Source organism: Ipomoea nil, unplaced genomic scaffold (genome assembly GCF_001879475.1).
Source record: "Ipomoea nil cultivar Tokyo-kokei standard unplaced genomic scaffold, Asagao_1.1 scaffold1940, whole genome shotgun sequence".
Taxonomy (NCBI): Eukaryota; Viridiplantae; Streptophyta; class Magnoliopsida; order Solanales; family Convolvulaceae; genus Ipomoea; species Ipomoea nil.
In genome coordinates this window covers 27,506-44,406 of record NW_017618368.1, presented here as the reverse complement: position 1 = coordinate 44,406, position 16,901 = coordinate 27,506, and the positions used below count along the sequence as shown (strand labels likewise).

The 16,901-nt window shown below is 39.2% G+C and overlaps 2 protein-coding genes across 3 annotated transcripts; both read left to right on the top strand.

Moving 5' to 3' along the window:
- The first annotated feature begins 265 nt into the window (after positions 1 to 265).
- On the top strand, positions 266 to 2,440 carry LOC109146863. The gene is made up of 2 exons (XM_019294534.1): positions 266 to 375; positions 836 to 2,440. Exon 2 carries the CDS (start codon positions 1,124 to 1,126, stop codon positions 1,712 to 1,714), a length of 591 nt encoding a protein of 196 aa, XP_019150079.1. The 5' UTR covers positions 266 to 375; positions 836 to 1,123; the 3' UTR covers positions 1,715 to 2,440.
- A 7,539-nt stretch (positions 2,441 to 9,979) lies between these two features.
- On the top strand, positions 9,980 to 11,465 carry LOC109146838. Of its 2 annotated transcripts, XM_019294513.1 has the most exons (4): positions 9,980 to 10,173; positions 10,461 to 10,877; positions 10,960 to 11,079; positions 11,167 to 11,465. In XM_019294513.1, exons 1-3 carry the CDS (start codon positions 10,126 to 10,128, stop codon positions 10,996 to 10,998), a joined length of 504 nt encoding a protein of 167 aa, XP_019150058.1. In that variant the 5' UTR covers positions 9,980 to 10,125; the 3' UTR covers positions 10,999 to 11,079; positions 11,167 to 11,465. The 2 variants fall into 2 exon arrangements, with proteins under 2 accessions (XP_019150058.1, XP_019150057.1); XM_019294512.1 differs by having other exon boundaries at positions 9,980 to 10,877.
- Positions 11,466 to 16,901: the final 5,436 nt, after the last annotated feature.

Sequence of the window (16,901 nt, the reverse complement as noted above, 5' to 3'; positions counted from 1 at the left end):
ACATAACATATTGGGGAAACAGTACTTTTGGCCCCTCAATTGTTTTACTTTTGGAAATTTAGTCGCTCTCAATTGATTTGAATAAATCTAGTCCCTTAATTGTTAATAATGTACCACATTTAGTCCCCCATATTATATAATTAAAAATTCCTTTTTTTAATAATTTTTTTCAAAAGGTTATAAGTGTCAATTTCTTTAACCTAGTAACTTTCTTTTTCATCTGTACGCCTTTGCAGAAGTCAAGAGCCCTAACTGAGCTCTTTCCTTCGCTCTCAAACAACATCTATGTACATGAAATTTGAAGACTCAAAGGTTGAAGTTCGTTGTTTACAATGACTAGTAGAAGGTTATCTGGGTTAATCGGAACGCCTAAATGTAAGTATTTATTTGAAATTCAATATTTTGAACATAGTTTTAGTATAATTTTTTCAAGAGAAATTTACTAAAATATGAAATTTGAAGAGGAATTTACATGGGTAATTTATAAAACATTGTGTTCGCAAGAACCTATTTCTCAATTTCATTACTATGTGCAGAAGCTATTTACACAAAAGTTTCACTGAGTTTTTAACCTAATATAATTGAAATAGGTTCTTGTGAACACAATCTGAAGACAATTTGTATTCTCAAGAACCTTAGAGTTAGTAATACTGTTTAATTGAAATTTTCATTTGTTTTGTTGTTATGTTGCTGTAGTCATTGGTTTGTGGATTTTATTACTAGTATGTGTTGTATTCTATTATGACTTGGGGAGTTAGGGGGTTGTTATGCATTGTTAAATTCAAACTTTTCACCAATTGAATTAACTCATATTAAATTTTAATCCCTGTGATAGATACTACTGAGGATGCTGGATTTTATACCATTAAAATGTATTATGGTGGAGAGTTGGTGTTACAACCAGCTTTGGATTATCAGAAGGGGAGAATAGAATATTTTGACTACTTTAATGGAGAAGAGAGCAGTATGCTTGAACTTAGGAAATTGGTGAAGGAGTTAAAAGGTTAATGACAAAAAAGTCAACTTTTGGTTTAAGTATGGCAGATGTAGGGACTCAAAATTTAAGAAAATTAAAACTGATGCTGACTTATATAATATTGTGTATGAAATACCAGAAAACAAAATGGTTGCGGTTTTTGTGGAACATGTAGTTGATGACCAGTGGGATTATGATGTTGAAATCACCCATATATCAGATGAAGTCAGGATCATGAATGAAATTTATGCAAATGCTATAACTGCTCCTTTAAGCCTTGGTGAAGGCCCATCAAACTTTGTTGCAGCTAGTCTGAGTGATTATTATTCTACTCCAAATAAAGAGTACTTTGAAGACAATTTGTATTCTCATGAGGTTGAAGATAATCTTATAGACACTACCATTAACTGTAAAACTACGAGTGAATTTGTAATGGTTGGACCTGAGGACATGATAGAAAATGATTGTGTTCAATCTGAAGAAATATTAAGGAGCTTGGGTTCAGAATCTGAAGGTGAAGTCTCCAAACATGTTGTTACTTTTCAAGAAAAAGACTTCCATAAGGAGGGATTTAAATTTCAAGAAGGAATGATTTTCAATTCTAGTGCTGAATTTAAATGGGCTGTAAAATGCCACCAAGCTATGAGAAGAAAGGATATAAAATTTGTTAAGAATGAAGGTAGAAGAGTGAGTGTTAAATGTAGAGAAAAGAATTTTAAATGGACAATTTATGCATAAAAGAGTAATGAAAATTGTCCTTTTACAATTAAAACATATAGATCAGAACATATTTGTGGGGATCAGTATGAAAATAAGATAATTAACTCTGGTTTCCTTGCAAAATCCTATAAAGATGAGTTTGGACTAAATACTTCCTGGGAAGAATGGAGTTTCAGGAACATGTTAAAGCTAAGTTTAACTGTCAACTGTCCATGCATCAGTCTTATAAAGCTAAGAAGAAAGCATTGAAGAATTTGGAAGGTTCTGATAGTGATTAATTTGATTTGTTACATGATTATTGTGAGGAGTTGAAAAGAACTAATCCTGGTACTAATGTCAAGCTAAAACTTGACAGTGAATTTACAGTACATGGCAGGTCTAGATTTTTGAGTTATACATTTGCTTTGGAGCATGCAAAGAATGATTTCTATTAGGGTGTAGACCTTTGATTGGTTTGGATGGTTGCCATTTAAAGGGAAGTCAAAAAGGTGGACAACTTCTTAGTGCTGTGGGGATAGATGCAAACAACAATATGTTCCATATTGCTTTCTCAATTGTAGAGGGGGAGCTTAAGGAGACTTGGAAGTGGTTTTTGCAGCAGTTAGATGATGACTTGAGTATATCTGAAAATCCTCATTCTTGGACAATAATCGCACTTTTGGTCCCTCAATTGTTGCTCGATCTGCAATGTGGCCCCTCATTGTCAATTTCATTTAATTCAATCCTTCAAAACTTTAAATCTTTGTCAATTTAGTCCTCCGGTCAGAATTCTCTCAAACTATAGTTAATACCATGGACTTTTTAGTAATTTTGCAATATCCTTTAAAAAAAAAAAGAAGAAAAAAGAAAAAACCAAATCTTCTACGACAGTTCACCCCCAAATTAACTTAACCCCAATTTCAATTGTTTCAACCCCCAAATTCCAGAAGCCCTATATTCGCTCACCTCTGGTCCCCCTTTATGCGATTAAGAATTTTGAACTACAAATCCTACTGCTGAGGACGACGAGCACAAGCACGAGCATGATCAGTTGAAGGATAAATGGCTCCAATACAACTCCTACGTGTAAGTATCCGAGCTCACCTATGCTTTATTTTTTGCAGTTGAAAAGTAATACTTTGTCTTGTTTGTGTTATTTAAAGAGATTTCACCATGTGCAATGTGTTGGGTTCTGAGATTATTGCTTAGTGGGGACCAGTTCTACTTTAATAAAGGAAAAATCGCATGTACATTGGGGAACTTGAAGCAGTGTTGTATGTTTATTTTTCGCATGTACAATGTGTTTGGTTTTGGGATTATTGCTTGGACTGCACCTGTTGTAGTTCTAGGTTACTTTGTTGTACCCACTTGGGGACCATAGGTAGTGTACTGTAAAACTGTAAAACTGATACTTTAAATTCAATTGTTTCGGTAAACTGTAAAACTGAAGCAGTGTTGTATGTGTTAAAATTGATGCTTTAAATTCAATTGTTGTACCCACATGGGAACTTGAAACAGTGTTGTATGTTTAAAACTGTAAAACTGTTAAATTCTTTCTGCAAAACTGTAAAATTGACAGTAAGTTTAAATTCATGCTTTATAGATGTTGGTGAGGATTCATCTGTGTTTACTATAAAAATGCATATTGGTGGTAATTTGGTATGGAAGCCAAAAGTTGAGTATAAAGATGGTTTTGTGGAGTATTTTGATTATTTCAACAATGATGAGGGAAGTTTACTGGATTTAAGAAGGATGGTAAAACAACTAAGGTTTTGTGATAAAAAGGCTCAATTCTGGTTTAAGCGAAATGGTAGGAAAAATGCAAAAAAAACTTGAACTGGGGAAACTGACCTCAGATGCAGATATTTTTGCTCTTAATGTAGATGTTTCAACAAACAAGGAGTTGGACATTTACGTTGAACATATGTATGATGATCAATGGGATTATGAAGTAGAGATATCTAGGTCTTTGGGAGATGATGCACTGTTGAATGATGGCCTAGATGAGACAAGTGAACAACATTCTGAGAGGGAAGCAAATGGACCAGATACTGTGTTTGAAGAATATGAGGTAGAAGTTAATGGTCCTGGTCCTAGTTCTAAGCAGGTTAACAATGAGGAGGTTGAAGTTGATGAAGTTGATTGTGTAGTTTCTGAAGTCATTTTAAGGAGTTTAGATGATTCAGATTCTGAGAGGGAAGTTAATGGTATTGAGACTGTGTTCCAAGAAAGAAACCTGAAAAAAGAAGGTTTTAAGTTTGTTTTGGGAATGATTTTTAAATCTGCCTCAGAGTTTAAGTGGGCTGTAAAGTATTATGAGGCAATGAGAAGAAAAGATGTTAAATTTGCAAAGAATGAAGACAGAAGGGTAAGGGTTTTATGTAGACACAATGACATTTGCAAATGGATAATTTTTGCCTCAAGAAGCAATCCTAAATGTCCATTTCAAATTATAACATACAACCCTGAACACACATGTGGTGACCAAGATGAAAACAAAACTGTTAACTCAGGATTCCTTGCTAAGTTGTACAAAGATGATTTTAGATTGAATATGGACTGGGGAGAAGACAGTTTCAAGAGCATGTGAAAGAGAAATTACATTGTCAAGTTACAAAACATCAGGCTTATAGGGCTAAGCATAAGGTTAGAAAGGAGCTGTAAGGCCAAGATTCTGAACAATTCAAGATGTTGAATGATTATTGTGATGAATTAAAGAGAAGCAATCCTGGGTCTACTGTCAAGATGAAGATTGATCGTCAGTTTATTGTTAATGGCCGATCTAGGTTTCTTAGATTGTATATTTGCTTTGCAGCTTGCAAAGAAGGCTTTCTAAGAGGATGTAGACCTTTTTTGGGGTTAGATGGTTGTCATTTGAAAGGTAGGTAGAAGGGAGGGCAACTGTTAAGTGTTGTTGGTATTGATGGAGATAGCTGCATGTATCCTATAGCCTTTGCTATTGTTGAGGGAGAATTGAAGGAAAGTTGGACATGGTTTTTAGAACAACTGGATAGTGATTTGAACATAGGAAGCAATCCTCATGCCTAGACTATTATATCAGATATACAAAAGGGTTTGTTACAAGCTGTAGAAGAATTGTTTCTTGGACTGCACCACAGATTTTGTGTAAGGCATATTGTTATGGGCTCGGGAATCTGTGAACGCGTCACTGGGCGAGACGAGGGAACGGTTGCTCTTGATTTCCCTATGGTTGTAGAGACAGCGAAGGAAACAAGAAAAAACAGGAATAGATTGAAGAGTTTTAGAGATCTTCCTCTCCCAAATGTTATAAGATAATTTTTTAAAATTCAAATTCGATGCCTACCTTCAATCTTTCTAAAGCTATATATACTGAAGGCCTAACGTTACTTAACGTTCATATCCTTATTGTTGCTAGCGATGTCTGCGTCTGTGGTAAGTTTTTCGTATGAATGCATCATCACACCCCTCCAAGTCAACAAGCTTGTCCTCAAGCTTGAAGTCCGGAAACAATGACCGAAAGTAAACCAACGGTTCCCAAGACGCATCTTCCGGTGCGGCGCCAAGCCAGTGCACCAGAACTTCCTGAACGCCGCGGTTCAACCGGGACTGAGACACGATGTGGGGTTGAAGCAAAACCCGGCCATCGTGCAATGGGGGCAGGGCGGGTTCAACACTCGGCGGATCACTGTGGAAAGGCTCCAGCAAGGAAACACGAAACACGTCGTGGATCCGACTGGAAGAAGGAAGGGCGAGCTGGTACGTGACAGCGCCCACACGCTAGAGGATTCGAAAAGGACCAAAAAACTTCAGAGAGAGCTTGTGGGACACCCGGCGATTGACTGAAAGCTGACGATAGGGATGTAGGCGTAGCCACACCCATTGCCCCACATCATACGTGACATCGCGGTGAGCACGGTTGTAGAACTTTTCCATACGGACCTGAGCAGCATGGAGGTGGTCCCTAATCAAGGCGAGAAAAGCGTCGCGATCGCGAAACGCAACATCAACCGTGTCGAGATTCGACACCCCTGGCTCGTAGGACAAGAGGCGCGGAGGATCGCTACCGTAAACCACTGGGAAAGAGAAGTCTGCAATGCGGAGTGGAACGAGGTGTTGTAACAGTATTCAGCCCAAGGTAGGCAATCGATCCACTTCTTTGGGCAATCACCTACCAGGCATCGGAGATACATAGAAATTTTGCGATTCGTGACCTCGGTTTGACCATCCGTCTGCGGGTGATAAGACGAGGAAAAGGAGAGAGTTGTGCCACAGAATCGAAATAGTTCTTTCCAAGAAGCACTTGTAAAGGTGACGTCTCGATCACTAACAATGGACTCCGGAAGGCCATGGAGTTTGACAATGTGCGAGAAAAACACACCTGCAACGGATGCTGCTGTATAAGGATGGCCCAATGGGATGAAATGGGCGTACTTGGATAGTCGATCGACGACGGAAAGGATCACCGATTTGCCGTGGACTTTTGGTAGTCCCTCGATGAAGTCTAGTGAAATGTCGCTCCAGATAAGTGATGGAATCGCCAGGGGCTGTAGGAGACCTGTCGGTAGAAGGTTTGCCCATTTGCAACGTTGGCATGTAGGGCATTTTCAGACAAAGTCGCGGACGGCGCCTCGCATCCCCGTCCAAAAGAACTCCTAGGAGATGCGAAAAATAGTTTTCTGCGCGCCTTCGTGTGAGACGTCGTGAAACCCTGCAAGAATAACTAGAATTAGTGGAGAATCCGGGAGAATATAGATCTTACCTTTGTAGCGAATGAGGTCCCCATCAAGTGACCAGTGAGGCCCCACGACGTCGTCCGTAATTTTCCCCCATAATGACTGAGCGGCCTGTGAAGCGGCGAGTTCCTGGCGAATGGCATCGAGAATAGGGGAAATCGGCACTGAAAGAGCCATGAGAGAAGGTTCGGCCTCGTCACGTCGTGACAAGGCATCTGCGACGGTATTGAGGCGGCCTTCACGAAATTCCACTTCAAAGTCATAACCCAGAAGCTTACTGATCCAATGATGCTGTGGCGACGTCGTGAGACGATGTTGAAGAAGGAATTTCAGGCTATAGTGGTCGGTTCGGACCGTGAACGGACGGCCCCATAAGTAGTGTCGCCAATGTCGAATGGCCTGGGATAACCCAATTAACTCCTGTTCGTACGAGGCAAGTTTGTGGTGTCAAGTTGGTAATTTCCGACTGATGAAAGCCACCAGGTGAAGATCTTGGTGTAAAACTGCTCCCACGCCGACTCCTGAAGCGTCGCGCTCCACTACAAATGGCTTCGAGAAATCTAGAAGTTGTAACACCGGCGCTATGGTAAGCGCGATTTTTAGCGCTTGAAATGTTGTTGTCGCCTCCGGCGTCCAGACGAAACTTTTCTTACGGAGAAGTGATGTCAAGGGGGCAGCTATTATCCCAAAGTCTTTAATAAGTTTGCGGTAGAAACCCGCCAGACCAAGGAAACCGCGCAGGCCCTTAACGGATTGCGGTTGTGGCCAATCTAAGACCGTCTGGACCTTGCTTGAATCCATGGAAATGCCGTCGGCGTCAATAATGTGGCCCAAGTAACATACCTTGTCGACCCCAAATGAACATTTGGATTTTTTAACCAACAATTGATGACGACGGAGGAGGTCCAACACTGTCCGTACATGTGCGATATGTTCCGCCCAGGATCTGCTATAAATTAAATATCGTCAAAGAAAACTAAAACAAATTTACGAAGGGCTGAATGAAAAACCTCATTCATGAGAGCCTGGAATGCCGACGGCGCATTGCAAAGACCAAAAGGCATCACCAGAAATTCAAAATGGCCGTGGTGTGTCCGGAATGCTGTTTTTTCGACATCTTCTAGGTGCATACGAATTTGATGATACCCGGACCATAAGTCCAACTTCGTAAAGAAGCGAGTTCCATGCAATTCATCTAATAGCTCGTCGATTACTGGAATCAGAAACTTGTCTTTTAATGGTTTTAGCATTTAATTCCCTGTAGTCGATACAAAATCGCCACGTCCGATCTTGTTTGAGTACTAACAAGACCGGGGAAGAATACGGCGAACGACTAGGCCGTATAATGCCTAATTCCAACATGGAATTACACTGACGCTCAATTTCATCCTTCTGCGCCTGGGGGTAGCGGTAGGGTCGAACTGCTACTGGGTCTGCGCCCGTAACCAATGTAATGCGATGATTACACTGGCGAGTGGGCGGCAATGTCATAGGTTCCTGAAAGAGGTCAGAGTAATCAGTTAAAATGTGTTCTAGAGCATTACCGCTGCTTACCTGGGGTAGTATGGCATTTAGTAAGTGGCTTGGCGAAACTAATTCCCATTGCCATGTTACGGGCATGCCATCATACGTAAAAGTCATGGTAAGTGCGGTAAAATCTCAAAGAATTTCACCTAGTGTGCGCAACCAATTTACCCCTAATACAATTTCAAAACCTTCTAACGGAATAACATATAAATTAACAGGAAAATAATGTCCATCTTTCTGAAGCGAAACGTTGTCGCAAATGCCAAGCCCAGTAATTCTTTCTCCGTTGGCAACCGCGACCTGTAAATACGGGTACCCGTGAATTGGCAAGTCAAATTTATTTGCCGTGCGAGAGTCCACAAAGCTATGCGTGCTCCCTGAGTCAATTAGGGCTGTAATTGGAGCATTATTTAAACTCAAATTCACGCGTATAGTATTTCCGTTCCCAGTTCCCGAGAACGCGTGCAAGGAGATCTCTGGATTCTCCGTTTCGCACGCGGTGGCTTCTTCATCCTCGTCGACCGCTGGCGGGGAACTATCGTCAATTACCAACATAAAGAGATGGCGGCAGTTGTGCGTTGGAGACCAATCTTCATCGCAGTGGAAGCAAAGCCCCTTCGATCGTTGCCTCTGGTACTCGGAACGCGAAAGGCGTCGTTCAGGGGGCAGACTGGAGGAGGTCGCGCCTCGCGTCGCACCAGGGAATCGCGGATGGGAGGCCGCCGGTCTGGGGGATGCGACAGAATGGTTGCTGGCCGAGCTTGTCGCGGACGGCGTCGACTGTGATGGATGGGTTCGCGTCGCTGGCTATTGGTTGGGGCGCGATGGTGCCAGCCGCGACGAACCACCTGCAAAAGGGGAAAAAGAGGGTGAGCGGGATGGGAGGGCACTGGTTGGTGCCGATTGGGCAGTAGCCGCAAGGCACTGCTGCCGCCGTGCGTAGGTTCGGGCGAGGTTTATGGCCACGTCTAGGTTCACCGGACGCGCGGTTTCGACATCGATCCGCAACCACTCATCGAGCCCAGCTGTGTAAAGGTCGACCTCTTGGTCTATGCGAATCGCCGGAGTGCGCACCAACACCTCCTGGAATTCGTCGCTGAAATCATCCACCGGACGACCGCCTTGGTTGAGCTTGGCCAGACTGCCTAGCGCATTGCCTCGGAGGCCAAGGCCGAAACGTATGATGCAGCGGTGTTTGAATTGAGGCCACGACAACGCTGGCTCCTCCATCTCCAGGTGGGAGTGCCACATTCGCGCCACCCCCGTCAGGTGGAAGGTAGCCATGCTCACGAATTCTACCGTCGCGTGCCCTGGGCCCTATAGAACTGCTCACACTGGTGTAGCCAACCGGTTGGGTCCTCCCGGCCATCATAGCGGGGAAATTCCAGCTGGGCCAATTGGGGAGTAGCGGTGGTGATGGTGGGGGCTGGCCGAGCAGGCGCGGTGTCACCTGGAGGCGGGGGAGGTGGCCCGTCATGGCTACTGGCGTCGTCGGCTGCGGGCGCCTTCCCAGACAGCAGCTGCCGGAGCATCTGGCGGAAGTTGTCGTGCTCTGCCTTTGCAGCAGCGCGTTCTGCCTCGTGATCGGCTTGCAGGGCGGCAACCGTGGCTTGAAGGGCCTTGAATGAGTCTGCCAAGTTCTCGCCCATGGCGTCAGGCTCTGATACCAAATTTGTTATGGGCTCGGGAATCTGTGAATGTGTCATTGGGCGAGATGAGGGAACGGTTGCTCTTGATTTCCTTATGGTTGTAGAGACAGCGAAGGAAACAAGAAAAAAACAGGAATATATTGAAGAGTTTTAGAGATCTTCCTCTCCCAAATGTCATAAGACAATTTTCAAAATTCAAATTCGATGCATACCTTCAGTCTTTCTAAAGCTATATATACTGAAGGCCTAACGTTACTTAACGTTCATATCCAAAAAAATAGGAACTAAAAAAAACAACTTGGAAATCTGAATAAAAATAAACAAGAAAGAGATTACTATAAATAGCTTGGCTTCTTATTCTTTACTTTACTGCTTCCTTATTGTTGCTTGCGATGTCTGCGTCTGTGGTAAGTTTTTCCTATGAATGCATCACATATGCATGCCAACTTTCTAAAGGATGGTTTTACTGGAAATGTTTTGAAGTTGAAATTGTGGGCTGTGTGTAAATCTACAACTGAGGCAGATTATAAAAGCCATATGGAGGAGTTAAAGGCAGAAAATGAAAAAGCTGCTGAGTGGTTGGCTGTCAGAGATCCTAGTCATTATTGTAAGACATTTTTCAGCACTTTTCCAAAGTCTGATATGCTTTTGAATAATTTGTGTGAGTCATGTAATAGCACTATCTTGAGTTTGAGGGACAAGCTTATCCTAACCATAGTTGATAAGATCAGGATATATCTAATGACTAGAATGCAAAAGAATAGAGACAAAATGAAAACATATCAACATAAGATTTGTCCCAAAATCAGAAAGTGTCTTGAAGAGACAAAGGATATGTCAGCTAGGTTTAGTACTTATAAGTCACATGAAAATATATATCAAGTTGATGATCAGAACTTCAAGACCTTCAAGGTGGATTTAGCCCAAAGACAGTGCAGCTGTAGAGGATGGGATCTCACTGGCATTCCTTGCAGTCATGGTGTAGCAGCTATAAGGAAACAAAGAGAAAGCCTTGAAGATTATTTGCATCACTGTTATATAGTTGAGTATTATTTGAGAGCTTATGAACCTGCAATACTTCCCATTCAATCTTCAGATTTATGGGTTAAACCAGATCTTCTAGCACCACTCCCCCCAAAGTATAAGGCACAACCTGGTAGGCCAAAAAAAAAGAGAAAGATATACCCAGTTCAAGAGAGCAAGCAACAAACTAAACAAGTCAGAACAAAGAAATTAGAGGAGGTGAAGAGATGCAGAATATATAGACTGACAGGGCATAATAAAACTACTTGCAAGGCTAAAAATCCACAGGTAATGCTATTAGTTGAGTCTTACATTTAATTTTGATTATTTGAGTGTTGTATCTAATAATATTATTATTATTATTATGTAGGTATCTGAAATAGCTGAACAGAATGATGAAGTTGAATAGATTGAAGAAATACCAGTTGATGGGCAGTTTGAAGAAATACCAGTTGAAACACAAGTGCCATCATTTGTACTTGATGAAATGGTGATTGGATGTTCAACATTTAGCACTTTATGTTGGTTGTTTACTTATTATTTCTTTACTGACCACTTATTTGCATATGGATCTCAGGAGGTAATGAGATCTCAGCCATCACAACCACTTCACAACCAGGTTCCACAAGAGTGTACATTTATTGCTTCACAAGTTTCAACTACAAGTGCTGAAAATATGCTGACAAGAGGAGGAAAAAAGTTTACAACTCTATCTGGAATTCAGAGATTAGCCAGGAAAACTAATTGCAAGTGACCCTAAGGGAATAAAGATGTATTCATTTTGTAGGTTGCTTGATGTATTTTGGTATTTAGCAAAATAATGAAGTTGCTTGCTGTATTTTGGTATTCAGCAAAACAATGAAGTTGCTTGCTGTATTTTGTAGGGCATTTGCTTGATTACAATTGACCATGTTTTTTTTTTTTTTTTTTTTTTTTTTTTTTTTTTTTTTTTTTTTTGCTGAAGTGGTCATTTGTTCTTTTACCAGTTTCACTGTGAATGTAAGGTACAAACAAAGTTTCTCATTTCACAGTTTATGCAATGCAAATGCAGTTGATTTTACTCATTTGGTTTTTTTTTTTTTACTGACAGTTTATACAATGCAATGCAAATGTTCATTTCTTTATATTTGCAGTGTTTTTAGCCATATCATTTTGCAGTTTTATTAGTACAATTGTTCCCAAGCAGTTCATTTGAGTACATAATTCAAACACAAGCAGTTCATTAGAATTACCCAAGCAGTACACAATTTTTCAAATTCAATAATTCAAACACTAGAATTACCCATTACAATACATAAAATTTCCATGTTCAATAATCTAAATTAACACTATAATTAACCATTACAGTACATAATATTTTCTAGTTCAACTGAAAAAGCTTTTCACTTGGATAATTCGTTTTCATCCAATACCTGAAACAAATAAAACCAACAACAATTCCAAATCCAAAACCATACAAAAATTGAAATTTGGACTCCAAAATCTTCTTCTTAAGATTGACATTTCTTTCTTCAATAACAGCTTCAAGCTTTCGCATTTCACTCTCCTGCTTATCTAACCTCTTCAATAGACCTCGAGTCACATTGGACACACGCTCAGAGACATCGGAGTCCAACCATTGAAAATACCTACAGTTCTCATTCCCCTTACATTCATAATCAATTAACAAAGTCATAAGTATTCTAAAACCTAATAACAACAAATAAAAATCATTTAAGATGCTTACACGTGCTCCATAGCGTGAGCATGCTCTAAATCGCTTTCCAGGGTTGGCATAACTCCAAGACATCCTTACCGGAGCGACTTCACCTCACCAACATCGCACTTCTCGAATCCACTCTATTGAACCATCGAAGTAGTTTGAAGACATGCTCGTGCTCGTGCCTCGTCGTCCTCTCGTTGTCCTCTCCTCGTCCAGTTTGCAGTAGTGAGAAATGGTAATCGCAGATTGGGAGGAAACATAGCACTTCTAGAAATAACGCGAGTGAATTAGGGGCTGACTGGCTGAGAGGAATTGGAGGTAATTTAATTTGGGGGTAAATGTGGTGGAAGATTGAGAGTAATTAAGGGATATTGTGAAATTACTAAAAAGCCCATGGTATTAACTATGGTTTAAGAGAATTCTGATCGGAGGACTAAATTGACAACGATTTAAAGTTTTGAAGGACCGAATTGAATGAAATTGACAATGAGGGACCACATTGCAGATCGAGTAACAATTGTGGGACCAAAAGTGCGATTTTCCCTTATTATAGTTAACAATTTTATACACGTCTAAAAAAATTGAGAAAAATGTTGATTGTATTGGGACATTGAAGAGTCTCATCATACGTGTATATAGGAAATCAAACGCAAAAGTGGATTGGATGACCATAAATATTTATGAAAATGTGGATTATGGATAATGGAACATTCGTTTGGACGATGTCTAAGAGAAATTCAACATATTTTGCGTGCATATGTTAAAGTTCAACTTCAACAGCGAAGATATTTGTTGTTTTTTTGATGACATAAATTGTACGTAAAATATATATATATATATATATATATATATATATATATATATATTATGACATTATAAAAATGTATTTATAACAAAAGCACTACCACCCTTTGCGAAATATTACTCCAATAACAAAAGCATTACCCGCCTTTGGATTCCAATGCAATTTTTGTCTAATAATAAAGTTTTGAAAATTTTGGTATGAAGTAAAAATGCCAATAGCTACCAAGAACAATATTGTTTGGGTATATTGTAAATGAGAGGTAAATTATACTAGGAAAATTCTGTGTGATAGGATCAATCAAGGAAGCGTTGACAAAAAAAATTTACGGGAAAGATAAATTGTATTACGACTTTGTGCAATAGATTCAATTGAAAGAGTGCTGACAAGAATCGAACTTATACTTTTAGATATATAAATCATATTCCAAACTTAGACCTACTACCCGGGCCATTTATTGGTTTCTTTGATACATTTGAGTAAGACTAAAAGCGCAAATTATTATGTGGATCCGAATCCACCTTGCAAGGTGGACCGGAGTCCAAATGTCATAATTTACCTTTTAAAAATTCACAATTTATATACTACAAACATACAATGTTAACATATATGTAATTGATTACCTTGTTTTGTATTCAATATTCACAAGTTCTTTTAAAATACAACACTCACACAATATTAACAAATTAAAATTTGATGACCTTGTATTGTATTCACAAATTTCCTTCTACAGTTATGTGTTTTAACTTAGAGCGATTTTCTTAGTCGAGTGCTTTAGATCAAAGTTTGACCGTGCTCGAAAATAGTCGCAACCGGTCAAGCCCGAGTAGGGTGGGAAAAGCATTCTTGTCTGCGATCCGCATGATTGGCAAAAAAGTAATTAATAGTTTTCATTGCAAACCCCGTCTCTCGATGAGTCAAGTTCGACCCGTTAATCACAAGTAAATCCAAATCCCGTAATTGGCAAAGTGGATCTTCAGATCGCAATCAAATCAACCTCCTGGTCATACTCACCAGTCCGGTCGTTAAAAACGACAAGGTGTGATCTCGCAAATTGCGTTGCAAGTCCGACCATTAGGTCGGGCACTCCATTTTGGTCCACCAGACTGCGCTTAAAGTTGTGCTCTTTTTTCCTGGGCTAAATTTTTTCCCACTGGGTTTTTTATCAGCTTAAGGTTTTTAACGAGGCAACCGGCGCATGTCAGTGACCGTCTAACTAATTTTTCCGGCCCAAACCCTTCCTTGTTAGCTCAGCGTCAGGGCACGAACTGGGGGGGAAGGGGGGCTCTTGATAGGATATATATCCCGACACCGACCACCTGTATGTCCGTGAGCTCGTTTATAAGCGGATCAGGGTCAAGCGGTTCGGGACCCGGTCCACGGGTCAAAGTCGGAGGTGACGGATCTAACCAGCCACCCTGCGCATAAAAAGGCTTGGAGCCCTCAAAGTTGGGAGAACTCCATTCCATTATCTCCACACACACTCTCTCTCTCTCTCTATGCATGCCCTCCCCCTTCTCTCTACAAGAAAAGACCCAAGAACAAAACATGAATAAAAGAACCCCTTTCATCTACATCCTTTCATCTACATCTCCTTGGTTCATGGTTCTTACATTTACATATTGTACATATTATACATCACATATATACATCCAGTACATACAACCGACCACTGGGAGTTAATACTATCAATAGCATAATGTACAAAAAAAACTTAACGAAAAAAACAGACATAAATGAGGGGTATAACTTTCATAATAATAATAATAATAATAATAATAATAATAATAATAATAATAATAATATCTTCTTATTATTATTATTATTATTATTATTATTATATAAATGCATATATTTAACTAATTACATTTCTAATATACATACATACATACATACATATATATATATATATATATATATATATATATATATATATATATATATATATATATATATATATATATATATATATATATATATATATATATATAGGAAAAAGTTTAAATACGGTGACACCCTCTCGTGCGGTCGTGCGGCGGTTTTTAGGATACACCAATAGTGTTAACAATATGCATTAATAGTGTAAGAGAAACACACAACAATGAAGTGGTGTATATTTTGCTTAACTATTAGTATATTCTGAAAACCGCCGCACAACCGCAGGAGAAGGGGTCGCCGCACCTGAATTCGACTATATATATATATATATATATATATATATATATATATATATATATATATATATATATATATATATAGGGAAGGGATCAGGTGCATTTGTTGCTTCCCGTGCGGTTGTGCGGTGGATTAATGTGCGTGAGGTTTATACTTAATGTGCGTGAGTATTGTGCTTAATGTGCCTGAGATTTGTACTTAATGTGCGTGATGTTAATATGCGTGAGTTTTGTACATAATGTGCCTGAGTATTGTGCTTAATATGCGTGAGATTTGTGCTTAATGTGCGTGAGTAGTTCAGAATTACGATCTCAGAAAGAAGCAGAACAGAAAACTCACGCACATTAACGCCCAAGCTTCTTGTTACTTCTTCCTTCAATTTGTCCATGGATTCTGGATTATCAGCTACCTTCAGTACAATTGAATGTTTATATATATGACTTACGCACAACAAAATTTGCACACTAGCTAAATGTGAATTTCTGTTGTATTATCATCATAATTCTTAATCACCATAGCTTGCCTCTGCATCATCATCATCAGGGAGGGGGCAATGGCTACTGGGGATGGGGAAGAAGCTGATATCCATATTTTCTGCTGCATTTTACACATTCACGCACATTAAGTACAAATCTCAGGCACATTAGACACAACACTCACGCACATTGAGTACAAATCTCACGCACATTAATCAATCGCACGGGAAGCATTCACTCTCTCTCTCTCTATATATATATATATATATATATATATATATATATATATATATATATATATATATATATATATATATATATATATATTGGGTATACCCAGGGTTTCTACCGTCGAACACAGTGACTAATCCCATCGCTGAATTGTAGGCACCTCTTTTGGGTGGGACAACTGGCCTGGAAATTTAATGCTGCTCCATTCTCAAAGCAATATATATATATATATATATATATATATATATATATATATATATATATATATATATATATATATATATATATATATATATATATATATATATTATAAAAAAGGTATTATCAGTATTAGAGTACAAAAGCTATTCCCACTTGGGAATAGCTAATACCAGGGGGTCCCTTAAGAATGACTATTCTCCCTACAAAGGGAATAGCTCATTCTCGTGAAAGCTATTCCCAGGAATGAAAAGACAAAACAAACAATGAAATAGGTCTATACCTAGGAATGATATTCCATTCCAGACCTATTGCATGAACCAAACATGCAATTAATATACAAAATTTCATAACACAAACAAAATCTCACAGCATAAGACACATACACATGCACCACGATCCACAGTGCACTTTTAATTTCGTGGATAGCCAAATACTAAAAAATTTAAAAAAGAGTTAATACCCAAAATCGTCCTCGACTATAGTGGTTTTTCTCAATTTCGTCCTAAACGACTTTGGTGACCTAATATCGTCCCAGACTTTTGTGTTTCGCTCAATTTAGTCCCAGATTTTTGTGTTTTTGCTCAATTTAGTCCCTCATTTGTTATTCTGTCCATTTGGTGTTAAATAAATAGACAATTCAGTAATTTTAATATTGGCATCTCTTTACTCATAGACATGTGAACTGCGAAATTCCCTTTTTTTTTACGAATTACTCCAAAATTACT